The sequence below is a fragment of the Homarus americanus genome, unplaced genomic scaffold (assembly GCF_018991925.1).
Source record: "Homarus americanus isolate GMGI-L3 unplaced genomic scaffold, GMGI_Hamer_2.0 scaffold54332, whole genome shotgun sequence".
NCBI lineage: Eukaryota > Metazoa > Arthropoda > Malacostraca > Decapoda > Nephropidae > Homarus > Homarus americanus.
The window spans coordinates 860,942-888,914 of NW_024744014.1; the positions used below are offsets into that span (position 1 = coordinate 860,942).

The 27,973-nt window shown below is 37.7% G+C and overlaps 2 protein-coding genes across 2 annotated transcripts in view; both read right to left on the bottom strand.

Annotated features, from left to right (window-relative positions):
- Window positions 1-4,143: 4,143 nt before the first annotated feature.
- LOC121877613 (merozoite surface protein CMZ-8-like) lies at window positions 4,144-4,982 on the bottom strand. Its single transcript, XM_042383417.1, has 2 exons — window positions 4,958-4,982; window positions 4,144-4,490 (listed from the first exon to the last, which is right to left on the bottom strand). Exons 1-2 carry the CDS (start codon window positions 4,980-4,982, stop codon window positions 4,144-4,146), a joined length of 372 nt encoding a protein of 123 aa, XP_042239351.1.
- A 1,468-nt stretch (window positions 4,983-6,450) lies between these two features.
- LOC121877615 overlaps window positions 6,451-27,973 on the bottom strand; it is a 35,119-nt gene continuing 13,596 nt past the window's right edge. The window contains exons 5-15 of the mRNA XM_042383419.1: window positions 27,335-27,865; window positions 25,886-26,112; window positions 23,553-23,698; window positions 20,680-20,789; window positions 19,918-20,097; window positions 17,803-18,031; window positions 13,951-14,260; window positions 12,234-12,368; window positions 10,066-10,271; window positions 7,804-7,863; window positions 6,451-7,608 (exon numbers count right to left, since the gene is read on the bottom strand). Of these exons, the coding sequence (XP_042239353.1) occupies window positions 7,486-7,608; window positions 7,804-7,863; window positions 10,066-10,271; window positions 12,234-12,368; window positions 13,951-14,260; window positions 17,803-18,031; window positions 19,918-20,097; window positions 20,680-20,789; window positions 23,553-23,698; window positions 25,886-26,112; window positions 27,335-27,865 (2,257 nt within the window). The 3' untranslated portion in view covers window positions 6,451-7,485. The remainder of the gene's footprint in view (window positions 7,609-7,803; window positions 7,864-10,065; window positions 10,272-12,233; window positions 12,369-13,950; window positions 14,261-17,802; window positions 18,032-19,917; window positions 20,098-20,679; window positions 20,790-23,552; window positions 23,699-25,885; window positions 26,113-27,334; window positions 27,866-27,973) is intronic.

Genomic DNA, 27,973 nt, shown 5'->3' on the forward strand with positions numbered 1-27,973 from the left:
ACAACAATGCGTATTTGCTCGAAACAGTGCTAACAAAGTACTTGGGTTCATACAAAGGAATGCTAGTTGCAAGACTAGCGAGGTTATCCTAAAACTATATCTTGCACTTGTGAGACCTCACTTGGATTACTCAAATCAATTCTGGTCTCTGTATTACAGAATGGATATAGAATCCTTGGAAAGAATTCAGAGGAGGATGACAAGACTAATCCCGGGCATTAGGAACCTTTAGTACAGAGATAAGTTAAAGCATCTTAATTTGCACTCCCTCGAGAGACGTAGAGTGAGGGGCGATATGATAGAGGTGTATAAATGGAAGACAGGGCTAAACAAAGGTGATATAACAAAGGTACTCAAACTATCCAACCAGGGGCGAACTCGTAGCAATGGCTTTGAATTAGACAAATTTAGATTTATGCGCGAGATTGGTAAACACTGGTTTGGAAATAGAGTAGTGGACGACTGGAACAAGTTACCAAACATCATCATTAACTCGAATACGCTGGATAGCTTCAAACATAGGTTGAATGGATATATGAGTTTAGGTTTAGGAGGGAGATAGGAAGGAACTGGTTCACAAATAGGGTGGTGGACGAGTGGAACAAGCTTAGCAACTATGTAGTAAGTGCTGGAACGCTGGAAAGTTTCAAAAGGAGACTGGATAGATTCATGGATGATAGAGAGTGGTAGTAACTCTCGACAGGAGCTGCCATGCACAGGCCAACCGGCCTATTGCAGACTCCTTATGTTCTTATGAGCAATAGGGGCTGGGTGTAAATGGGACTGCCCAGTATGGGCCAATAGGCTCGCTGCAGTTTCCTCCATTCTTAAGTTCACTGTGTTCGAGTCTTCTTGTTTTTATTCGTTGTGTTATTTATTGATGGTCATGAGTTGAATTATTGGTCATGTTAGGTCAGATTAAGTCACTTGTTTCATCTTCAGAGAAATGTTAGATTAGGTTTAGTGAGGTAGGGTTGGGTTTACACCTGCATCGCATTACCCCCCAAAAAATTACTGTAATGATTAAACACCCAATTATTCCACTCAACCTAACCAAAACCTAATCTAACTCAACCTAACCTAACCTGACCTAATCTTCAGGTGATATGATTTTTTTTAATACCATGATTATTGAATTGAAATTTAGGGCAAATAATTTTCTGAAAACATAATTTCTAAGATAAACAAAAGTCAGAAATCACGTTATTGTACAGTATTCAGTGTTTGTGTTGCGTGTGTGAGAGTCTCCCCTCCTCTCTTACCTGTTTCTTCATGGGAGACTGAAGAAGAGAATCTGTAGTGTTTGGTACTCTCAGTATGTACAGTATGACCCATCTCTTCAATTACATTTTTTTCACTTTACCTTTGTGATTTTCTCCATTTATTTATTTGTTATTTTATTTATTTATTTATTTATATATATATTTTATTTGTTTATTTATTGTTACCCATTATTATAAATGGTTAGGTTTAAACCTCCTTGACAGCTGAGGATGACAGGACTCACCCTACATAATCGTCTCATTGGTCCTCTTTTGAGAACTGATGGTGTTGTCATACCCAAAAGTAGCTGAGTGTTGGGGATTTTAATTATGTGAGACATTTAGCCAAGTTAACGGATATTTATTTCGTTAGTATACTGTATTGTAAACACCACAGTTGTACACTTAATGTTTCGTAACAACTTGGGGACTCTCTCTAATGCTTTCAGTAGTTTCCGTCGTGGTAATAATTTCACGTTTGCTCGTTTTTTTGATGGTCTTGATTTATTAACTTATTTTCTCGCTATTTAAGCAGTGTTTTAGGCAACGCTTCTTGTACCAGAGTTTATAAATGAAAGGTAAAAAAAAATATTGTTACTTTATTTTTCTCTCCTTGATAATGACGTCAGGACGTGATGACGAGCGTGTGGTGTTTCCCTCCCCTTGTGTACCGCCGCAACAGGTGACTGAGTTACGGCGGTATACAGATAGTGACGGGGAACAACGATACGTGCAGGAATATAGATTTATAGCAGTGCCATAAACGCCCAGATAGAAAATCCCTCATAAAGTATCAATGTTGTGGTCGGCACTCGCACACACGACACATAAACATATGTCTCGCTGTCATGTATGATTTCAGTGTTCAATATTCATGTGTGTCGCATCGAATGGAAATCCTCGTAGTGAGAATCCCGACCTGTACATGTTTTTACTTTTGAGTTCATACAGTTTTGATCTTGAGATGGGCAGCGTCTATTGTTTGCCATAATTTTTAGTGTAATAAATATGTAGTCCTGTAGTTATTACATGATATTAACGGTGCTAAAGGTGAAGGAAGGGCGAGACAAGAGTAAGTGTGTCCTCTTTATGCACAGTAACATATGAGGGCCATTACTTGTGACACCCGGACCTCATTATATCATAGTTAGGTATCAGTCTCAGGTAACTATACACTGTTAACGGGGACGCATCACGGCTAGCAGCCCTGTTATGGGAGGTGCTCAGCCTCGCACAGCCCCATGTGCTATCATGCCATAGGGGATAGTTTTACGTAGTCGTCTAGTGGGCAAAACAAACTTACAGTCGGTGGAGGGGAAGCACCCTCGTGCCCCGAGACTTTTATATGCACCAGGACCATTATGTCACAATATTTCAACGCGATTTGGCCAATGGTCTGTGAAAAGTGCAATACTGACCACTTGTGAACGATAAAACTGGTCTCAGGAGAGAGGGCAATTGGATGGAAGGGTTTCCGAGAGTAAATAGGTGACCATTATTGATATTGTGGGTGATGCAGGGAGGTGAGGGCGGCGAGGGAAGGGGAGGATGGTGTATTCCCACACACCCCACGTCTTACCCGGGTAAACCCTGGAGTATGGACACTAAACACACTGTATTACGGATTTTTCTTTATCTCACGGAAGTTTAGGCACGGATTCTCAAACATTTATACGTCGTTTATGTCCGGACTTGAAGATGGGATAGCACGCGTAGTTCGGGTTATTACGCGTAGTTAGAGCTCATTACAGTACCGACGCCATTTTAACTTTACTATGGTATCTTTGCTTCTCTCGACCAATTAGATACACTTTTGCTCACACACTTCTCGTGAAAAATATTACGTGAAAGTATCTGAACATTCTCATCAAAGTTAGAAGAAAAATGGCATAAGATAAATACAATTGTCTGCCTTTTAGTACACCACCTACTACACACGCCCACACCCACCTGCACACGCCCACACCCACCTGCATACGCCCACACCCACCTGCATACCCCCACACCCACCCCAACACTTCTTATATATTATTAACTTAAAGAGAACACTATCCTTCGAGGCTTCAAGAACCCACCACTAGGTCTTAACTTACGTCAGTCTCAAATATCTTCACACTCGTATGAAGGAATTTAATTATGTTAGAAAAATCCTTCATCCAGCTTTGTGTCGAAGTCCGAGTCAGGCCACACGGTAATAACGGGTGCGGCCACAGGAGTAACATGTGCGGCCACAGGAGTGGCCACACGGTAATAACGGGTGCGGCCACAGGAGTAACAGGAGTGGCCACACGGTAATAACGGGTGCAGCCACAGGAGTAACAGGTGCAGCCACAGGAGTAACAGGTGCGGCCACAGGAGTAGCATGTTGCGGCCACAGGAGTGACAGGAGTGGCCACAGGGATAACAGGTGCGGCCACAGGAGTAACATGTTGCGGCCACAGGGATAACAGGTGCAGCCACAGGAGTAACATGTTGCGGCCACAGGAGTAACATGTTGCGGCCACAGGAGTAACAGGTGCAGCCACAGGGAGTAACATGTTGCGGCCACAGGAGTAACAGGGGTGGCCACAGGGATAACAGGTGCGCCACAGGAGTAACATGTTGCGGCCACAGGAGTAACAGGTGCAGCCACAGGAGTAACATGTTGCGCCACAGGAGTAACAGGAGTGGCCACAGGGATAACAGGTGCGGCCACAGGAGTAACATGTTGCGGCCACAGGAGTAACAGGTGCGGCCCCAGGAGTAACATGTTGCGGCCACAGGAGTAACAGGAGTGGCCACAGGGATAACAGGTGCGGCCACAGGGGTAACAGGTGTGGCCACAGGGTAACAGGTGTGGCCACAGGGGTAACATGTGCGGCCACAAGGGTAACCGGTGCAGTCATAGGGGTAACATGTGGCGGCCATAGGAGTTACAGGTGCGGCCACAGAGTAACAGGTGCGGCCACACGAGTAAAATGTTGCGGCCACAGGAGTAAACTGTTACGGCCACAGGTGCGGCCACAGGGGTAGCAAGTACGGCCACAGTGGTGGCAGGGGCAGCCACAGCATTGGCAGGTGCGGCCACAGGGGTGGAAGGTGCGGCCACAGTGGTGGCAGGGGCAGCCATAGCGGTGGCAGGTGCGGCCACATGGGTGGCAGGGGCGGCCACAGGGGTGGCAGGTGCAGCCACAGTGGTGGCAGATGCGGCCACAGGGGTGGCAGGGGCGGCCACAGGGTTGACAGGGGCTACAAGAGTATCGATGACCGCCAGTGATCCAGCTTGAAAGATTTACTTGGCGTCAGGCGGTCTCTCTCTCAGGTTACCACACTGTAATAGTGTACTACTGTCCCCTTCACTAGTGCGTTTACAGGAGCTCGTCCGGTTTTGTGCAGTGTGGCAGCCCAGTGTTTGTTTACATTCGACAGAAGGAAACTAACAATAGTAAACATACTATAGAATCAAATTAAAACAAGTATTGAAACAAATATCTTAATGTAATGATTTAGGGAACGAAGGGGACTGTACCTCACCTCGCATGTGTACCTTACCTCTCATGTGTACCTCGCTGCCCATGTGTGTACCTTACCTTCCATGTGTGTACCTTACCCCCTGTGTACCTCACCTCCCATGTGTACCTCACCTCCCATGTGTACCTCACCTCCCATGTGTACCTCACCTCTCATGTGTACCTCACCGCCCATGTGTAACTCACCTCCCATGTGCACCTCACCTCCCATGTGTAACCTCACCCCCCATGTATACATGTGTATCTCACTTTACACATGCACATGTGCACCTTGACTTATATATGCACATGTGCACCTGTGCTCCCATATGTACCTCAACTCCCATGTGCACCTGTACACCTCAACTACTATATGCACATGTGCACCTCAACTCCTATAGGCACATGTGCACCTCAACTACTATATGTACATGTGCACCTCAACTCCTGTAGGCACATGTGCACCTCAACTACTATATGCGCATGTGCACCTCGACTCCTATAGGCACATGTGCACCTCAACTACTATACGTATATGTGCACCTCTGTTCCCATGTGCACATCAACTCCTATATGCACGTGCACCTCAACTACTATATGTATATGTGCACCTCTTAACTCCTAAATGCACATGTGCACACCAGCTCCCATTTGCACCTCTGTTCACATATGCACCTCAACTCCTATATGCACATGTGCACCTCTACTCCCATGTGCACCTCTGCTCCCACAAGTGCAGGCACATACTCTTGGTATTCCAGCTACATGTATACCTTATATCCTAAATATCATTGTACACTTTGTGTCTATATTAGAATGTTTCTCCCTATGTGTACACTATATGTACATACTATTGTGTGCCTCGGCTCTCATGTGTGCAGGTGGTGCACCATGACCAACCATATGTCTGTGGTTTAAGCTTGTTAACACTCGTGTCTTCATATTGTTTAATGTATACAGTGTACATAATGCAGAATCATTTGGTGTGTTTTGTACACATAAATCATGAGCAACAGGACCTGTTAAGATGGTGGTCCCTTAGAGCTGGGGTTCATTTGACTAGTCATCCTATAATGTTGGATATGGACAGTGACCAAACTTTGTGAAATGTATTAAAGAAATATTGTATGTAAGTGCAGGAGATTCCTAAATTCAGTCCAGTATTACAACTGGGTCTACTGTAATTTGACAGTACTGTAGCATAATATAACTACAGTATTGCATAAGTGTAATACAGTAATCATTCCTTCCTTTACATTTTTTAAATAAAGTTTTGTCACTTTTTTGTCACTCCTCCCACTGTGATACTGTACTGTACGGGGTAACAAACATATTAATAGATTACGTTGGAGTGTACTGTACACTGGTGTCTAGTTCAAATGGGACCCATTAATAATGGGCACCATTTGTACTGAGTTCCAATCCTCATGATATAAGGTTAGCTTTGGGTTTTTTGGATTGATACACATTTGAGCCACAACTAATGTGGACATGGTCAAGAGCTGACACCTGTAGACATATATACAGTGTGTGTGTGCATTTGGTGTAATGTTTGTACTATATATTCATTATATGTTTGTACGGTATTGTATAAAAGCATATTGCCAGCTAAAAAGTCTGTTTCAGCAGAGTGCAGTTTAATTTCCTCAAAAGTTTTGTCTTTAATTAGGAAATCTGATAATTAGTATTTAAAGCCACACTTGTGTACCAAACTTTAATCAACAATAATAGTACAACAAAGTATCCCATATTCCACAAGTCACATGCATCATATACCGGGTACAGGCATTCTTTAGTTTCAAATGGTTCAACATTTTAGGCAAAGATTTATATATTCTGCATATTTCTCAATTAAGATCTGACAGTGGAGATAGATTGACACAGTAATTGACAAAGGTTAAAGAAAGTGTTAAAAAGACCATAATGAGGTAAAGTAGAAAATATGAGAGTGAGGAGGAGCAGCTCTAGGGTAGGGAGATATGTGCTATGATACATACAGTACAGGTCAGCCCTGATTTATGAAAAAAAAAGACATTCTTTCAATTTACCAACAAAAAAATTATTTTTTTTTTCACAGCATCATAATATACTAAGGTTGTGACACAGGTATCTTGGGCTTCCTGTGCTGAACCTGGTCACTTTGTAAAGATAAACTAAAAAAAAAACATATACTGTACTGTAGTACTGTTTTGTATTAAGCATACCCCAGTACAGTATTATCATGTAAAATTTGAGAAAACAAAATACTTTAATTTTTTTTTTACTTCCACATATAGTATACATGAGAGCGCATGATAAGAAATTGGTAAACACGCAATTAGCTGAGTGACAATGGTGGTGGAGAAAAATTTACAGTACTGTACCTGTACTCATCTTTAGTTAGTTTGAGGAGAAAGTTAGTACAGTATATGATAATTGTACGACAGTGATGACACATTGAAAGCTTAGTTGTGAACTTAATAACATTGTTTGTGAGTGTTAAAGAATAGTAACATAAATTAACAAAATATTTGTGAGTGTTAAAGAATACCCGTAGTAACATAATTAACAAAATAAATAGATATACTTTACTTAGGAAAAATATGAAAACACCCTCAAAAAATCATAATCTTGGGGTTTTCATTCATAAATCAAAGCATAGCACCAAAATAAATAAATTCTAATTTTTGTAAACCAAATTAAGAAACAAGTCTTGTAAAAATTGTGTTTAGTACAGGTGTTTAGTGGTTTAAAGTTCAATATGGGAGCTCAAGGAGGGTGTAGATTTGGAAGCCTGTTTGTTTTATTTTTCTTGAATTCTGTACCACACACACTGCTGGTCCTATGCATTCACCGACCAGCAAGGCAGCATCTAGCTCCTAGAATTAAAGGATGACAATTAAGCACTTGGTGTAGATGAGTTAAATATAATTCATTGTCATCTTTCCTAAAACTAAATCCATTAACTGATCAATTTTGAGTTATAAGATATGTAAGCTACAGTATATGTAATTTCATTATTTAACATTAAATTATTAAAGTTATAGACAAATGAAAAGTTTGTCTGTACTCACCTCTTGTTGATTAGAGGAAAATACACTCTGTAGTAGCTTTTCAATGGTTCTTTGGTAAAGCTGTAGGATTAACAAAATGCTTTAGTAAATGAATAAAGACCGTTATAAGCAGGACCGGATTTAGACATGGTGAGGCCCCAAGCTATGGGAAGCTGTAGAGGCCCTATTTGGCAAGTGTTAACAGAGAATAAGACTATGTAACAACTGAACTTGGCAAGAATGCCGCCAAGATGCATAACTATGTTTTAGGCCCGTAACTAGGGGGCCCAGTCTTCAAAAGGGCCTGCAATTTTTTATTAAACAGGGGGGTGGGGGACTGACAATTCTTCTCAGTCTGCCTATAGATGTATAGCATAATTAGCTGCATGTTAATTAGGTTAAATCATTACTTAAATATAAATTATGATAAAACTGTAACAAATGAAAAAAATTGAAATTTTGAGAGGCCCCTTCAGACTGTGAGGCCCTAAGCTGTAGCTTGTTTAACTTATGCCTAAATCCAGCCCTGGTTATAAGAGTCAAGAAGAAAATTTTAATTTGAAATAACTACAATATATTGGGGAGGAACTTCTGTAATTGGAAGAAACATAGATGAAGATTATTAACAAAAAGTGTTTTTTCATCATGTGTTTTACCCTTGATCAGTACTGTACAACTCAGAGCCTCTTGATGCAAGTACACTCGCACCAAAAAGTATCGGTGCAGGGTGAGATCGACAAGTTCCGAAACGATACGTATACACTGTGATATGTCGGGAAGGTTGGAAAGTGTATCCTCATAAACCCCCCCCCCCCCTCCACTAGGTGTTGCCATATGGCTGACAATCAGGGCTGCCAACATACGGCTGGAACAACTCGCCTTTCCCAATACCTATCGTCCCTGGTCTCAAATTGTTCACACTACAGTATGCACCGATATTTTTTGTTGCGAGTGTACATATACTGTACAATATAGAGCAATAAACCAGATATATTATCAATTAGTAGTGACCCTGGCCCTGTAACCCTCTAGGGCCTTCTAATACATGTACAGTCCTCCCAAAAAATTGTATCATTAGCCATAGGGTTGATGTGAGTTGAGGCTTTCCGAGCAATGTTACTCGACTGTTTCTGTCGGTTGGTACTTCTACATCCACGAGCTTTAAGGATGAATGAGTATACTGTGAGGCTTCAGATCATATACTACATAACTTGGAGTGGATGTCATAAATGAATACCAATGTCATGCCAGAAATTAATGAGATCTCATGTCAAATGGGGAGACATCGCGAGAGGTGCTATCATTACCCTTCACAACGAGGGTATAATATATGTAACACTGAGATAGCACGGGAAACCGGGGTGAGCGAACCCACAGTATCACGATAGGTTAGGCACCATGAAACAACTGGTGCCACACTGAAACTTACAATAGGTGGATGGGGGTTCTATTGCCTGCAATTCTTTTGATTTGAAACCTTATTTCAGCGTTAAATCAATGCAATTTACATATGAGTAACATGGCAGATACCATGTTGATAGATATATTGTATATTGCTGTAGCTGTTCACTGTAATATCAAGTACTATTTGCTAGTCACTCTCCATTAATCAGACATATTGTGAACAACATGAGAAGGCAGATTGTGAAACTCAGTATGAATGAAACTCCATTAGTACAATGATGTAATGGTGAAAAGTCCATTTTGAGGTCTGTCTCAAATATAATTTATGATGTTCCAAAACATTCTATTTAATGTATATTTCAGTGTTATTGTAATCATCAGTCAGTGACCTGTTTATATATGCCTTGCTTCTACCTAGCACAATACATACATTAATATTACTTAATGAATTTCTTGTTACATTAAAGTGTCTATAGTACTGTATGCCAACTTATGATGATGCACTGGGAATCATTTCAAAGTATTTTGTCTAGCATTTCAAATTGTAGCGATGGAAAATCTAATGATACTTTTTGGGGGGCCTGTACAGTCTCGTTCAAGATTCTTCGAACACTGCTGGAGACGGCTAGCAACTCAAGGCCGTTTGTTTACTATAATACATAGTGTAATATAATACGAAACAACAAAGCCCAACCATTAATTAAGCAACGGGGAACTAAGTAACCAATCACCGATAACCTTTTATATTCATTCATATTTTTTTACAACATACTATAGTAAACTAACGGCCTTAAGTAGCCAGCGGTCTCCAGCAGTGTTCGAAGAATCTTGAACGAGACTGTACATACCAACATAAATACTATGGTATACAGTACATACCTGAATCTTCACTTCTATAAATCGAAGTTTTAAGCCATACATGAGCCACACTTCTAGGTTGTATCCTGTTCCAGGAACAGTGGATTTTTGTCCACATGCTGAACAGTCTACTGAACCATCTTGAATCTCCACAACTTTATCACTCTTGCAACTGCTACAGGTTGGCCAGTGATGGGCACTTTCTTCTTCTACTCTCATTATAGTACCTAGAAATTAATATATATAACTTGTAAGTTGTGTGAACAATGTTATTACAAATATTTCAGTCATCATACAGCTATGACTTAAGAATATATGATCCAACGGCAAACCTTATATAGTACAGTACTGTACAATATTCCTTGTATATCATAGAATATATAATCCAATGGCAAACCTTATATAGTACAGTACTGTACAATATTCCTTGAATATCATAAGATATAACTAAGAGGATATGAAGATGGTCCCTTCCCAGGTTAGTTGGTGTTGATTGTATGTAGAAGTTTGCGTGCTTTATTGGGCTAATGAAATATATATATAATATTATTATTATTATTATTTTTTTTTTATTATTATTATTATTTTTTTTTATGATATGAAGATATGCATTATAGTTTTCAACACAAACAACTTGTATGTTTTTACCCAACAAAAAACCAAGTAAACAAAATAAATGTTATAAAACAATGTTTATTTTATTTTTAAGCTCTACTTAATGAAATCAGAAACTGAACGAGTAATGAAAAAGCTGATAAATTGAAAAAAACAGACGAGTATATTGGAAATTAAAAAAAAAATTCACTTTCTTTTTAATTTGTCATTACTGTAATTTTATTTAAATTTATTTAATTAATTTATTTATTATATTATTCCATTGGTTAGTTAGTAGGTAGTGTCTACTGTAGGTTTGTTATGGTGGTTTTAGAAAGTTGCCAGCATATATGGTTTGGCTGCAAGTGATTTTAAAATAAAAAATCCATATCCAGCAGTTCACACACAAACAACAGTAACAAGTTTAAATAAGAGAAATATTGAAAACTAAACAAATAAACAATTTGTAAGAACTAACAAATACTTTATAAACAATTTTACAGATGAACACTACAGTATATTGCAGATTGTAGGACAGGAGTGTGTGAGAGGGACAACAGGAGAAAACTTAAAGGGAAAGTGCACAGTACATTCTGGGGTGACTGTTGGGAGACTAACACTGAAGTGCACTCAAGCCTCATGTTGGGAAAGCTTGCCATATACAGTATCTAATCAGTGATGGATTACCATGCGAGAGATTGATTCAAGGAGTGACTTACCAAATCTCTGGCATCAATTGGAATTACAGTACTGTACTGTACTCGAGTTTTGGTTATTTTTTTTCTCTTAAGTGACGCAAATATGTAACAGTGCCAATTGGGGAAGATTATGATCGAATCATGATTTCATCAGGGTGCACAAGAGTGTTAAGGGTGGGAGCAGAGTGAACTTGACAGCCTGATAGATAGAAGATGACTGATAGTGGGTGTAGAGTTACTAGCAAACTTAAAGAGGAAAAGTAAGAGCAGAGAAACATGGTACAGTAATACAGAGTAATTAGAAATAGCATTAAATGTAGGATTAGTGTGGAGTTTGATTTTGTGTGGTAGATCAATAGGTGGGAAAGTTGTACAGGTTGGACCCCGCTAATCCGGGACCCAATAGTCCGGTAGCTATGGTGGTTCAGGATAGTGTCATGGCTCATTTTTAGTGGCTGTTGCCACTATTTTACCTTTACATACTTATAATTTACCACTAAATATGCCTCCTAAGAGACCAGCAAGCAGTGGAAGTGGTTGTAATGCCGTGAAACATAAGCATGTGACATTAACTATTTTAGAAAAGATTATCTGTACTGAAGAAATTAGACAGTAATGGTACATTTTATGCATAATTTTGCCTTTTTTAACTTCGGCTTCGATGGTTTGGAATTTTTGCTGATCCGTAACCGGTCTGATCCCAAGCTTCCCGAATTAGCGAAGGCCAACCTGTACTATTTTCAAATTTGCATACAGAAAGGGATCCTTCACTAGAAGGAGGTTATAGAAACACCTTTGTGACACCATTATAGTACTGTACTGACCTCGTGGCTGAAGCCAGGTGGTTTGTTTAGATTTGCTAAACATAAAATGAAGGTTACAACGGACGGTACTGACCTGAGACAACAGCGAGATCATCACATTGGGTGTTAGATGACAGTGGGTTAACGATTTTGAGTAAGGTAGCCAGAGTAATACTCATCTTACTCTCCTGGTGCTGTATCAAGCTGTACTCGTCCACAATTACATTTCCTGTACATCAATTTTTATTTTTTAAATGAATGAAAAATTTTACTTCCAATGAAACACACTTTATACTCATAGAATCATTCATTTAACCACCGCATTCTTTTACTCTAATCATACTAATGACAACATACTATTTCTCACTCTTAAAACAAGATGGCTCAAGTTGAATCTTTTCTTAATTCTTGGTCACTGTATACTGTACTGTATATATATCTACATTCTTGAATCTAAAAACCAACATATATGTCTACAACAAAATAACAATGTTAGTTTATCACAATGCAGAGTTTTATTCATGTACTTTTCCTGCCTTCCAAAGGTCAGGTAACCTAGGCAACAAGAGTTATCAGTAATCTAGGTAATAACTTTCTTACATGAATGACAGTGCCAGTCCAGTGAAAAATTTTGTCCATGGAGTAATGTGGAAAAACTTAAAAGGTAAAAGATTGACATTTTCCAATACCCCAGTACTGTACTCTATATTCTGTTGAGTTCTCTTGATGTATTTTTTCTTTTTCAAAGGAGGATATTACATAAGCAGAGAACATAGTTATTTTTATGTATACTGTACAGGATCCTTATATTTACTCTACTATAATTCTAAAGAAATCAGTGCAGTAAAGTATACAGTAAACCATTCATTAATATCGTTCCTATTTTCACAGATTTTACATAACATGTCACACACCTCTACACCTAAATTTTTTTAAATAAATCATGTCTGCTCGAGTTATTGCTAGGCATTAGCATATCTAGGTAAAAGCTAGGCGTCGCATTCTGGATTTAACAAAAATAGCCAATTAAAAATAAGATATATATATATATTTTTTTTTCAGAACCAGTATCTATTAAGTTCTGATAAAGGTTTGTAAACTGTCCACCCACATTGTGCTGCAATTGAAATTTATCTCGGCACCCCTGAGTTGCTGTGTACTTGTATTGTTAGTCTCAATTACTTAAAACAATGGTTTCAAACCTGACCAGCCAATTACATCCAAGTCTAGATTAAGAGGAAGCAATCTACCTATACCAGTGATAAAAATGTCTAAATTCTTTGAGTTAAAAAGGCAGGACCAATGAATCATCGATTTACACGACACTTGACGAAGCATCCAGCTGTGTTTTTTATCTATGATGTAACCGAGTTTAATATGTACAGCACAACAGTGAGTGAGGCTGAGTTATGTTCATCCATCATTCTAGACCTTTGTGTAATTTATTTAAAAAGTGCCATATTAGGAGGCTCTGAGACTAAAGGAACACATCCAACAATTTTTCATAATAGGTTAAGTTCAATTTGTGTGAATGTGACATATCTACACAGGTTCTCTAAGACTCCAACCCTCACATAAATAAGAGGGTTTGGTATAAAAAAGTGTTTATAAAATGAGCAAAGAGAGGGAAATAATATAGATTCCTCTGAAATTATATTAAATGATCCCGTCATCACACAAGTAAGAGTGTGATTAGCAGCAAGTGGAGAGTCTCAATATGCTCCTGACTGAACCTACCAACATCATGAAAGGACTTACAAAAAAGAAAGAAAAAACTTTGACCTCATATCCAGTTAAAGACAAAGACTCACCATTCCATATTAGAGCATCCCTCACAAGAGCACTCTGCATCACAGTGCCACTCTCTGATATGCCCTGTGGAAGAGCAGTGTCGTCCCCCACTATTACCTTCCCCACCACAGTTTCTTCTTTATCAGTATTATCTTCAGCAACTTCTTTCTTCTCGTGCTCCGACTTTTCCCCCTTTTCTTTCTTGCTTTCGTGGGTTTGGAAATGTGGTATCACTTCAGTTTTTATGGACTGGTCAATAACATAAAGAAAAGAATCGACTTTGTAAAGGATGTGAAGACTCAAGTTGCCACGTTGGCCATCACAAGGAACCTGTAAAAATTCCATTATTCTTACTATAAATTGCTGACAATTCTTAACCACCAAAAATTATGATAACTCCCAGTTTGAAATTATTTATTATTCCAGGGTACATAAAATATCAGTTACTAACTTGGATATGCACCATATCTAATTGGAGTACAGTACTAGACAATACTGTACTGTACAGTATGTACAAGAACTTTGGTTCAATGCATACCCTGCCTACAATAAACCACCATTAACTTGGATTTCTATAATTTTAAATCTCCAGTCTCTACCTAACCTATTTATACACCAAAGAAGAAAACAAAATCCAGTCTTCTTTGTCAGTTCATACCAACACAAAATGGTCTATTAGGACCCAATTAAAAAAAAATGGAAAATGACAAGATAAAATAAAACTGGACTGGGGTCATATTTTCACAAGTTTGTATGATGAATGTCCATCATAAGTGAAAATGTAACAGTGCACCTGATTGGCTGATATAAAAAAGATAAAGTATACCATAGTATTAAAATTATATTGATCCTCTACCTTAATTAAATAGGAATGTTAGAAGATGAAATTACGATAATTATCATTTTTTTCTCGGAGAAACTCTATACGGTACAGTATGTATATCTCCCAACAGCTACAATCTGAATATATCTATTTAAGCTAGAATTTGAGTATAATTTCTATGTGTTTTGGACATTATAATATATTTCAGTTTAAATCAACCAGTTACCTGTCATTCTTACATCCTCAGTTATGAAGAATATTCATCATACAGTAACCTCCCCATTAGCTGCAACAATTAATGCAGAGCGTTTCTGCGTTTGAGAGATTTCAGGGCATTGACAAAATTTTCTTATCCCCTTAAAAAATTGCACATCTACAAAATTTTCCAAGGCACTGGTGAATGTTTGTGTGTTGGACTGCAGTCAGATAGAAACAGAACTGTATTTATTTATAAAAACACTACTGTACTGTATGTGTAAACTATAGTGAAAATAAACAAAATATAAGTAATAATAATAATAATAATAATAATAATAATAATAATAATAATAATAATAATAATAATAATGGTTGCCCCTCATGTACAAGGATGGCTGGACCTAGGGGTGAATTTGTTCAAAATGTAGAAGCTGTCGCCAACACAACAACCACACCTGAGTTAACGAGCTGCATGACCCAGTGTCAAGGAATAATCCGAGAAGACCGGACAACTCGCCAACTGCACTGGCTAACCATTACCCCGGAACATGATCCACAAATCGATTAACATCCAGGTTCCCAATTACTGCTGAGTGATATGATGATACAGGATGGCCACCTTTGTCCTATACCATCTCCTGTAGCAGATGTTCCTGACTGCACATGCACTGAATACTGTACATACACCCTCTACACACTAGGTTACAGTGGAAATACATGGTCTACTCTGCTATGTACAGTACTGTACATTATATGTAACTGTTATCACTTTTTATGCCTTAGCACTGCTTTAACAGTAATCTTGGCTGATTATATGCTGGTACAATACTGTACCCTTTACAACTTAGATGGTATGTGAAAATAGCAATAAGCAAGTGAACAAGCTTGTACAATGGCAGCAGACAATGAACTAAGAGTGAAGAGATAGGCTGTGAGATACATCAGGCAATCATAGGCATCCCATGCAGTCACATAACAGCAGTGTTCAATTGTAGACATATTGGTGCATAATGCAATCCCTCGGAAATTTGTTCAAATGCCCAGAATGGAGATATTTTCCCAAAATTTCTCACCAACCCCACCCCCCCAAAAAATAAGGTATTGAAAAGTTCCAGTTTAACAGGAAGATTACTAATGTTCGAGACTCCAGACCTCAGTTTACTCAGCAACCAACACAACCACAAGCCACAACATCACATGCTCACTGATAACACCACCATGACCCAAGTGCCACTGTGATTTGTCAACAGCTGTTCTGGTCATATGACAGTCCAGGCATGAATATTATAAGCATACTTTAGCTTACTTCTTTTTTTTTTCATACCACTTCAGTGTGCCTTATTTTTTCTGTTCTGCTCCAAACTCACTCCTTCAAGCACCTGTATCCAGTATAACCCCATTATATCTCTTTTCATTCTATATATGGAAAACTGTTACCCACATCAATGGCATAGCGTGGTCTTATTACAAAGTGGAGGGGGGGGGGGCAATGGAGGGGTTATAAACTGGACTGGACAGGACAGTGGTTTACATCATGAAATACTCAAAATATAAAAATATAAATTTGTAATAAAAAGGAATACAGTATTGATTTAGTTATTTACTATTAGGTTAGGCAGAAGCAAAATACAGTATAGGGATCATAGAAATTAGACTACAATACTGTACTGTATTATGTAAGTTTATTTAAAACAATAACCATGCACTGCTGTTTCATAATTCAGCGTGCATATTCCTGTTCAATGCTCAGAATAGCCAAGTTTGAGAGACATTCTTCTGACATGGAAGGCTGGAGATAAGATTTGATTAGTTTCATCCAACAAAATGATCTTTCACCACCAATACAGTATTTGAAGCAAGAATAGTCAGAAAAAGTCGTATAAGTATCACTTTATTGAGAAATGCATGGAACAAAAGCCTTGCATGTAAAATTTTTAGTAATTCTTCCTCTGTTTTAGGGGTTTCCTTGTCAGTTAACTCACTGCTCTAATTTGTATAAAGTGATGTCATTATTTTGTATTCTTGAATACAGGCTTCCTGATAACAAATGTCATCTTTGTATATTTCACACAACCTTTGTAATTGTGTGAGTGCATTTTGTCTAACTTATAATATGATGGTAAAATACAACTATAATTTACCGCTGTATCATGGAAGCTGTTAAAGCACTCCGAGACCTGTGTACATACAGCGTCAGGTACCTTGTAAAAGACGTTCACTTTGAAATCATACTTTCCATCTATGATAGGACCATCTGCTGCTGACTTGTCAGGTATTCGTTATTATTTTTTATTCATTTCTTCTGATAGTCATGAGTTTTTATTTCCCATTCCCTACCTTCTATTTTCCACATCGCACTTATGTGTCAAAAAATTTATCAACCCTTAATTTTGAAACATTTACAAATGTTGTTTTTACAAGTTGAGATGCACTGAGTTCTCTTGAAAGTTATTTCTGACAAGCCAAGGTCTTTACATATGTCTGAATATGCATGAAGCTGGAATATGCTTACTGTGAAGAAATAATATAGGTATACCTTCTAATGTGCCAAAGAAAGTAACTGCTTCAGTACATTTAGTACACGAGTCATTTAGGCAGATACTTAAATTGTCAGCACAATTATGTACAAAAAATTCAAGTGGACTCTACTCTAGTTTTCCAACTGAACCAGATATTTTTCCAGATCAGTGGTGGCTGTCACCCCCCCCCCTTGCCCAAGCTATGCCTTTGATCCCCATCTGCTATTCAAAGTTTATTCATAAATGTTGCTAAAGAAATAGGATACGGAGTGTATTCAGTATTTTCTGTATAAATACAGATATGTATACTGTACTCATCAAAACAAACTCACCTGCAGTGCCTCCTGTAATGACCAATAGGGTAGTGTAATTGGGATAACCACTTCATACCCACTATGCAACAGTTCAGTGAATCCTAAAGAGACAGTAAATGCATAGCAATACGTTTGAGTAGGGCAAGAAGCTTTGTCTTGCAGAAGCGGGTAGATGAGCTTATTACTGCGTACTTCTGCCTGGTAGGCTGTGTGTAGTGATGATATCAGAGAGAACAAACCAGGATTTCTGAAAGTAATGAGGTATGGGAGGAGTCATCATACAAACCTAATACAGGAATACCTCACTATTCACAACCCTGATATCCACAAATGATATTTTAACATCCTTATTTGATATTTACAAAGCATACCCCACTTATTTGTAAATGAAAAATTACAATAACCTACAGTAATATTTCAAACCGGGAGGGTTAGCCGCAGCTCTCACATTCCGACATACAGCCTGTTTCACACACGAGTGGTTTTAATCTGCACAGTTAGCAATTAATAAAGTTCAATGGGACAGAGAACGTGCTCGATACGATCACCCCATGCCTTTCACCTGTACTTCCAAACCACGGTGTGAAAAAATGCTTTGTATGACAAGTATGTTTTTCCCGCGTATCAGTTGTGGTGCATCTATGGAAGGGGCTGGAAGTGCTTGTGATTATTTTTGTCAGATGCAGGTGAACTGAAGCGTGAAAAACATGCCCGTGTGAACACATGCCTTCTCCCATGCAGGGCAAAAACGCTTGTGTGAAGTTAGGCCTAACTAAGTAAAGCCCAACATAATGAACATTTATGTGTGAACTAGGCAGATCGCAAACCACCATCGCTACATCACCTTACCCCTCCCCTACTGGGCCAACCTTTGAGTTGCTTTTGTTATTTTTTAACTTCTAATTTTGAGTAGATATATGTACTTTTATTCAATTTCTATTACTCTGTTACATGCGCACACAATTGTTCATACAGAATGTGCCAAAAAAATACAAAATAAATAAATAAAAAAATAATCATAAGGTTAAAAACATAAAGATAACCATTTCTTATGTCTAAAGTAGTTAGGGCGCAATCGTTGGAGGATGCAGCATGAGGGTGATGGTGGCCACAGGAGTAGAGTGAGGGGGTGCAGCAAGAGGTTGGTGTGACTTAGTGGTGACTAGTGGTCACAAGAGTGTGGTGGTGGTGGGTAGTGTGAGGTAATGGTGGCTGGTTGTCACGTGAGTGTGGTGGTGGGTTGTTGGTGGTGAGTGTAATTGGTGTTGTTGGTGGTGGTGGTTGTTATTGTTATTTTTAACTTAAATTTTAGGGTAGATATACTTTTTGTTTTTTTTTACTATTATATGTACACACAATTTTCATACAGAATGTGCAAAAAAAGAAAAAGAAGAAAGAAACGATTATCATAAGGTCATAAAGATAATGAACATTTCTTGCAACTGTTGGCTGGAGTCGCCTGGAATGTGTGAGGGGGGAGCGGTGGTGGAGATCTCCACCACTCCAGTCTCCCGTGTGTAGTGAAACTATTGCCAACTGGCAATGTGGTATTTTTTATTTATTAGTATAATATTTATTTATTTCTCACATTTACTGGTACTACAGTATACATGCAACCCTTGTTCCTAATAACCTTGGATAATGAGGAGTATGTATAAAAAAATATGTTGTGAAAGTTGTCGGCTGGGAGTGCATCCCCCTATTTACATTAATTCTTATGGGGAAAATTGCCCAACATTTGCAGTTTCATTAAATGCAATGACTATTTGGAATGCATCCCTTGTGATAACCAGGGTATTCCTGTATTGGTTACTGTTAAGTTCAAGACATTAACATAAGACCTACAACATAGCTTTCCATCAATCTTCCTGTATCTATAAATACATTACCTTTTGATTATTGACTCAGAGAGCATTTACCAATCAATATAAAGGGTCAGCCAAATTGGTCTAGCATGACTTAGTGAGATACTTCTATACTATATGGCTCCATTAACAATAATACTGTACTACCAAGCACACTAGGAGCAGAAGGAAGGTAGATAGAGGTGCTTAATAAAGAAAAGCTTCTAATCAAAGGCCAATTTATTGTTTACTCAAAGTGTTACGTCACTACCACTACAGATCAACTTACTGAGTATTGGTAAGGCGCTGATGTACTGAAACGTGTGTCAATGTATGTGTGTCACCTTCTCCTTCCAGTAAACCAGTCAACTTATTGGCCAGGGGACGGTTGGGGATCTTTACTGTGCAGAACATTCCAGCAGCATCTTGACCCACTAACTCCCAATCTGTTATTTCACCTTCAGTTCCTCTAAGTTAATAGAAAAGGAAAAGTTAAGGTAAATATGAGTCTGAAACAAATGGGTACAGTTCATGCACATACACAGCTACTTAAGTGATATTCATAATTGTAATTATTGTTTTTCATTAATTTATCACAAGATGAACAAAACCATATTAGTTTCCTTTTAATGTATCATTTTCTGGAACACAGCTACTGTACCATGGTTTAATTCTGCTTTACTGCAAATCTGTACATATACTGCCATGTCACTTTAAAGATGATGATGCCTCATTAGTTCACTTACCTGTTTTATTAATTTCAACTGAGATGAAGAACAGAAACTATGAATGAGTATTTCTGTTCAGGAGTGACATTAGGATATACTGTAGATAGATTAATAAACACAGAAGGATATTGGAATAAACAAAGATAGTTTCAGTATTGAGAATAAATTTTGCATGAGATCACAAGCAGAAACAACTCTTAGATTACTGTATATTGTAAAGTGATATCTTAGATATTGGCTTTCTTTGGAATACCCTGTATTTGGTTTCAGATAAGAAACAAGAATTCTGGAATTTATGGAAGAATAAGAAAGATGTAAATTACCTGTGACTTACGATGCGGTGAACTCGTATAGTAATGGTGACGGGCACATCTGAAATCCCGGCACATATTTCGATAGCCTCCAAAATTGTCCAGGTAGGATGAACTCTAGTCTTCAAAAATAATAAAAAATCAGTGTAAGTACCTCTTATTCTGTATTCACAATATATACAGTATCTGTATATTCAACATTTAGTATATCTTCAGTTTTAAACAAGACATAGTATTTCTAGCATTCAGAAAATGTTGGGTGTGCAGAGCAGCAACACACGACGGACGAAGAGAGAGAGGGGACTTACCTTCACCACCTTGGCCAGCCATACTCCACACCACACCTGTCAACATCACCTTCAACTTCCTTAATCACTTGCTCTTTATCCCCCCCCCTCTCTGTTTCACTACATCTCTACTTTATTTAGCTTGATCAGCACCGAGTTCTTGATGCTGCCATATACATGTACAGTACTGTAGTCACATTTATTTCAGTAATAAATAATACATGCAGGTGCTCCTCTACTTATGAATGGGTTACATTCCTGAAGCTTGTTCGTAAGCCCAACTTTACTCGTGTAAATACCTGTACTGAACATATTGTAAAAAAAATAGAAAATAAATAAAAATAAAGGGTGTATAGTACAGTGCACTTATACCCCAATAATAAATACTGTACAGCACACTGATATAGGAAATGTAATGGTATACAGGGTATTAGTTTTTTCCTTATGACTGCTTTATTTGTGGTCTTATTTTATATACATTATACAGCCTTTTTTCCTTTCACAGCTGCTCAGTAACTGATCTATATTTGTGTTTTACAATACTGTACTGTGCTGTACTGTATGTGCACTGATGCTCTTTTCTAATACAGGCATTCCCTGATGTCCTGAAAACCCTTTGTAAATTAATTTTTTGTAAACTGGATCACACTTTTCCATCGGCTGACATTATAAAAGTTGAGATACAGGTACGTGCCTATGAAAATAAGTACACTGCCCAAAATGGCTTAAAATGCTAAAAAAAAACATGTTTTTAATGAAAATTTTGGGTGAACACATTTATTATGAGCCAATAATAATAATTACCGGTAAGTGATGTGCATGTTGTGGAGCACATGTAAGTTACAGTACAGGTATGGGATCATTTATCCAGCATGCTTGGAAACTGGGGGTAGCCAGATAGGTTTTTTTTATAGAATTTGAAGTGCTAGGCCTAAAATTTACAGTAAACCCTCTGTAACTGGCTGTGGAGCCAATGTTCAGATCACTAGAGTCACCCCTAAAAATAGCTTTAACTGTACACTGTAACATTAACTTTATACCCCGAGTTTTTTTTTTTTTTCATTTTCTGTATGTAAGATGGAGTGTGTATGTACAGTAACTGTAAAAAAGAAAATGAAGAAAATTACATATATGGTATCTACCCTAATTACAAGTTGAAAAATAACCATAACATAACAAAGAGCTCATACGTGGGGGAAAGGCTGGAAATAGCCCCGCTCGGAATGGGAATTACTTTTGGGGCTCATTTTAAATAATTTGTTCCAGAACAGAACATAGCCAGGTTTTGGAGTGTTCTGGAATGCGGATAAACTGTCCCATACCTGTACTGTACTGAGAAACTGCTCGATGCAGCTGGACCTTTGTAAATAGGGGACTGCCTGTAATTGTACAAATTACACATACATATTGCCCATTGGGGAATTATTATTCTAATTTCTAATTCTTTTCAAATGTAGAATCAGGGGTAATGGCAACAACAGTGCACTACTCTTCCAAATGAATAGCTGTAGCAGTAGCACCACTACACTTTGGCCCAAACAGCAGTAGCACTGCTATTTTTAAGAAGTTGCACTCATAACACTGTATATAAGTGATATACTGTACACTTAATATTGTTTGAGTACTATACTGTACTGGCATACTGTTGAACCAACTACAAGAAGAACTAGAAAGGTCCTAGAGTATAAACTCAAATACAATAAACCATTGTTATTTGCGGGGGTTAGGTTCCAAGGAATGGCACAAATAGGCAAAACTGCGAAAAGAAACTTATGCTACCTTAGTGCACTACTGTATACCTGTACCAAACAACTGACCAGCTGCAGCAGCACTCATCCCCTCTTTTAACTTATCTGATAATTCAACTTTCTTTGTCAGGGTCATCACTGACTTCTGCCTTTTACATTTCACTCCACAAGTGTCACTTGCATTGATACCAGGCAGTCATTTAGGGGCCATTTCACAAAGAAACATTAAAGTTTTGAGAGCACAACATGAGATGCTACGTCACAGGCAATGGTTGACTGCAAACAGAGGAAGGGGAGACGCTGCGGGTGCGTGGGGTGACTTGTTGCGCTGCAGGAAAAGGCTCACAAGCTAGCCACCATCTGCTTACCACGAATCGTCGAACTAGAGAATCATAAACCCGTAAATGGCAAGGGTCTACTGTACTGTAATAGGTAAGACCTGAGAAGCGTTTTTCAATGGGAAATAGAATGTGGAGGATAGAAGTGAGGTATGAGTGTAGGAACGGGTGTAAAGTTTAGTGAATGTAAATTTATCCTCGCCTAAAATAATGGATGCACTGATGGACTTTATATAGCACTGCGGTTATCTGAATATTAAACTTCAATTAAAAAACAAATGAAAATTTTTCTAGATAATACTTTACCATTATTGTTGGGTTTTATGAACATGGACCTACAAAGAAGTCAACAATCTAAGTTATTTAAAAGACTGTATTCAGCACCTGATTTGATACAGTATGGAGGGGAAAATACTGTTGGCTAAACAAACTGACACAATGAAAGAAATCATTTATAGAGGAGCTGTCTTGGTCAGTTAGTTAGGATTTAAGAATACTATTGTGATGATTACCTTTCGTTTAGCTCCTTCTGGTGTGTCCTTAACATCAGTGAAACTTGTGTGAAGACTGCGCAATAACTTAATATTTACTCTTGGAGCACGTATACGAGCAGCTGCATAAAGATGAGTTTTACACATAGATGGTAACACAGCTGTGTCTGGAAAATCATTATGCAAGTCATAAAATTAGAAGAGAGAACCATACCTGAGAACATATTGAAGCCAAAATGTAACTGTAATCTTAATCTACTTCTGTGGTAACTCACTAGTAGGTGGTATAGTCTTATTTTAATGTTTCAGCCACCCTTCAGTATCAACTAATATAAATACTTATGGTGAAGTTTTAACCACTTGCTTACATTGGTGGTAAACAATTTGAAGCTAAAAGATTGAGGATTGTCTACAACATACACAAGGAAGAGGGAAGATGGAACAAAACAAAGAAAACAAAGACACTAAAATACATATTAATGTTTGTAAAAAGACCAATGAAAAAAAGAACAATGTGGAGATAAAGAATATGTGGCAGAACAACATGTAGTGTTGAGGTATGACAGACAAGGAGAGGTCCACTTAGGCTATATTGTACAGTACTACTACAGGTATTAATAACACTTGAATTATATTTAAGTGTATACTACTTGTACTGTACATGAATATGCAATGACCATTATACGATGGGGGTTAGAGACCTCAAAAGGCCATGGATAAGTGATCAACCGTATACTAATAACTTATGGGGGAAAATTGGTTTCGTTCCTGAGCCCCTGAAGAGACCAAACAAGTTTTATACCCTGCTGCTATACTGATTAAATAATGTTTAAATAACTCAAATAATTTATAAATGACATGAAATCAATAAATTTATTCAAAATAAAGATTCTTTTTCATTTACCTTACATTATATGTATGTGTACAGCACAGTAGTAAGTTGTGATCTCCCAGCTGTCACTACAAATTATTTTTGATAGACATACCTGTAGTTACTTTATTTTACTTCTTTAAATGCACGCACAATCTTTCATACAGAATTTGCAAAAGAAATAAAGTAAGAAAAGGAATTATTATAATAAGGTGAGAAACAAAGAAAATAAACATTTTTATGTCCCTGTGAGTTAGTGTTGATTATGGGAGCAGGTGGGGGGTGAGTGTTGGTCAAGCTGTGAACCTAGTAATCGTTATTTTTCAACTTGCAATTTCGGGTAGATATACATAATTTTAATTTTTTTATACTGTATGTACTCTGTTACATGTACACACAATCATTCATACAGAATGTGCAAGAAATTTATTTTTCTCATAAGGTAACAAATATAAAGGAATTAAACATTTATTATGTGTAGGAGCAAACACAGAACGAGGAAGGGAGCAGTGTTCCCACGGCTCCGCTGTCTCGTGTACAGTGACAAGATTGCTAAATGGCAATGCAGTATTTTTTTTTATGTATTATAATTATTTTCATTTATTCCTCACATTTACTTGTACAGTATATATTATTGTATGTAAAAAAAATAACTTCTCCCACATGCAAACCATCCTCTGGGCGACATGACAAAGCCCAACTGCTTAGCCTGGCAGTCACCGGGGACAGGTAAAACCTGCCACGCATCCCGCATCTGTTGCACGTGTTACACCATTCTGAGACTGCATTAACATATCTTGGAATATTGTGAGTTATTTCACATAATTTTTTCATGGCAACAACAATGCAGGAAAAGCATTCAGGTAGCAACTGTCATAAAACAGATGTTTAGCCATCGCATAGTGGTAAATAGTGTTAATTTTTTAACTTTGTAAAACTGATCTAGCATACACTGTATAGATCCATTGTATAACCAACATTGCCTGTACTGAAGAGTGCTACTGTCTGAGATGAGTTAGAGCAATGTTGGATTTTTTTTTCAATTACTGAATTATTTCACATAATGCTACAACAGAAATTCCTAAGATACTCAAGCCTCAAGTGTTATTTTGACACTTGGCAGTGAGACATTATTTCACCTAAGACTAGAGTTGTGTTTATAAAACATATATGCCCATACTGAAATGAACACAACTTGATAATAGTGTACTGTACAGTGCTGTACAGTACCATCAAATAGTTCCAGAATCCACCTAAAGAATATTTCACTGATACAGTATATACTGGATTTCTTTTGTGCAATCCTGAGACCAATTTTAAGGACAGAAACATGATTGGATGGACAGGAGTCTTTTCAATATGCCCACTGTATACACTATGAGACATAAGAAAGGTTTAGTATACTGTACTGTGTGACCAAGCAGATCTATGTCCAGAACTTAAAAGAAGTGTTGATATACTGTACAGTAAAGACTACACCCACCTTTAGTACATGAGCAGGTCCAAGTGGTGAGGACACGCTTCCACTTGGTTCCTGACTTGTTTGTGGATGGCAGCAAGCTCTTTGTGCCTCTTTTGTTTTCTTCATTTTTAAAGCTGTATAAATCTTTCATCTCTTGCTTCTTATTTATCATAAGTTGATCCTCCTGCATGATGAAGTGAGATGTAAAGAGTACCGGGGTGCTGTGGGACTGAAGACCTAAAGTATGCCTGAAGGATATGTGATATACTGTATATTAGCATTGAGATCACTAAGATCTACAGTGACAAATATCTCGCATGCATTTTAAACAAATCCTCTTACTAAACAGTGGAGAACAACACTTATGTCAACAGAAATACTGTGGAGACTCCAACATCAAAATGTTTAGACAGTGTCTGTGGCTAAGTGTTTAAAATTTTTGCACCTTGGAATGGTGATTTTAAACATTTGGAGAAAGAATGGGCACACTCCATACCCATTTTAAATATGGTGGGCTACAACATCATTCCTTATACAGCAATTGCAAAGTAAAAAATTATTGGCACACTATATTCTTAGGTCACCAGTTTTAAGGAGTCCAACCACAGTTCTAAAGTTTACTATGTGTGAGGTTTACTATACAGTACTCACCCCGAAAGGATTCTCCCTCATACAATAGGGAGAAAAAAGGGCTCTTACCTCCTTCAAGTTACCATAATGTGAAAATTTTGCAATTCTACATTTAGGAATTAAATTACAAAACCTAGTCTGCAGTTAGTCCTAGAAAAACTTGTATAAACAGTACTCTCATCTGCTCGCACATCATTGGTTAGTGAAGCATGTAGGATCTTACATCACAGCGATGCATGAGCTTAGTCGACTCACGTGCAGGGTTGAGAGTGAAGTTTAGAGATCTACAAAGAAGCTATTTTGTCTAATTTTGCTGCTGTTATAAGTAATTTGTTTAGTCCCAAGTTTATACTACTGTACTGTACTGTAGTGTATTAACCCAACTGACATAGATGACTAACATTGAAAAAAGAAACTTTTAAGAAACTGGGACTACAGGTCCTCCTCCACTTACAAATGAGTTACATTCCTGAGGCTTGTTTGTAAGTCCAACTTTACTCCTGTAGATACCAAACATAATGTAAAAAAATTAAAAGATTATGGATATTTAGTACAGCTATACCCTTTAATACAGCCTTAAAACCTGGCTCACTTTTCTCCTCTTTGGTAGTGTTTGTTCTATCTGGAATTTTCTTCAAAATAATCCAGTCTCATCCACATAAAACCTGTTCTGTCAGGTAACCCCCCACAGTGATGATGTTTGTATCTCTGAAAGTTTGTAAGTTGAACATTCTTAAGTAAAGGAGCACCTGTATATTGAATTTTGATCATTCTGTCAAGTAATTTTCACTTACATACTTTAGGGTCAGTTATTAAACAATAAGTTTTCAAAATACATACCACGGACAATAAACTTTAACCTCATCATTGACACGTAGGGCGATGGTCAATTTTTGCTCTTGTAAAGAAAAATATACTAAATATTTTCCTTTGGATCCATTTTCTCCCTCTTCATGCTTCCCTTCTTTATTATTTTCCATTTTTATACCTTTCTGAAATATTTCAGGTGTACAGAAGATGACCTTACACAGAGCTGCATTACTTGGGACACCAACTTTTAGAATCTTCAGACACATATATTTCCTTGGTAAGAATGAAGCACCGAGTGATGATTTTGGACTTTCTATAAGAACATTTTCCAAATTTTTAACCACTGAGGATGAGAAAATTTTATGAGAACTGTGTGTGGAACATTCTCCTCCAGGACCAGGAGAAGAAAGTTTGAATACTTTTAAATCAGTTTGTAATTTGTTTTTTAAAGATGGAGTCTTCTGACAATGCAAACTTGTGAGGGACATCTGGTGGATCCATATGTTAACACTGGACTGCCTTGACTGTATTAGACAACGCGTTCTCCATCCATGGCCATCCCTGTGGAAATATAGTAATGTTATTTATGCAGTTACAGCTTACAGTTCCCTTAGTGCAGGGGCTTACAAATCCAGGGTTGTAAGTTTCATCATAAAGGGTCACATATAG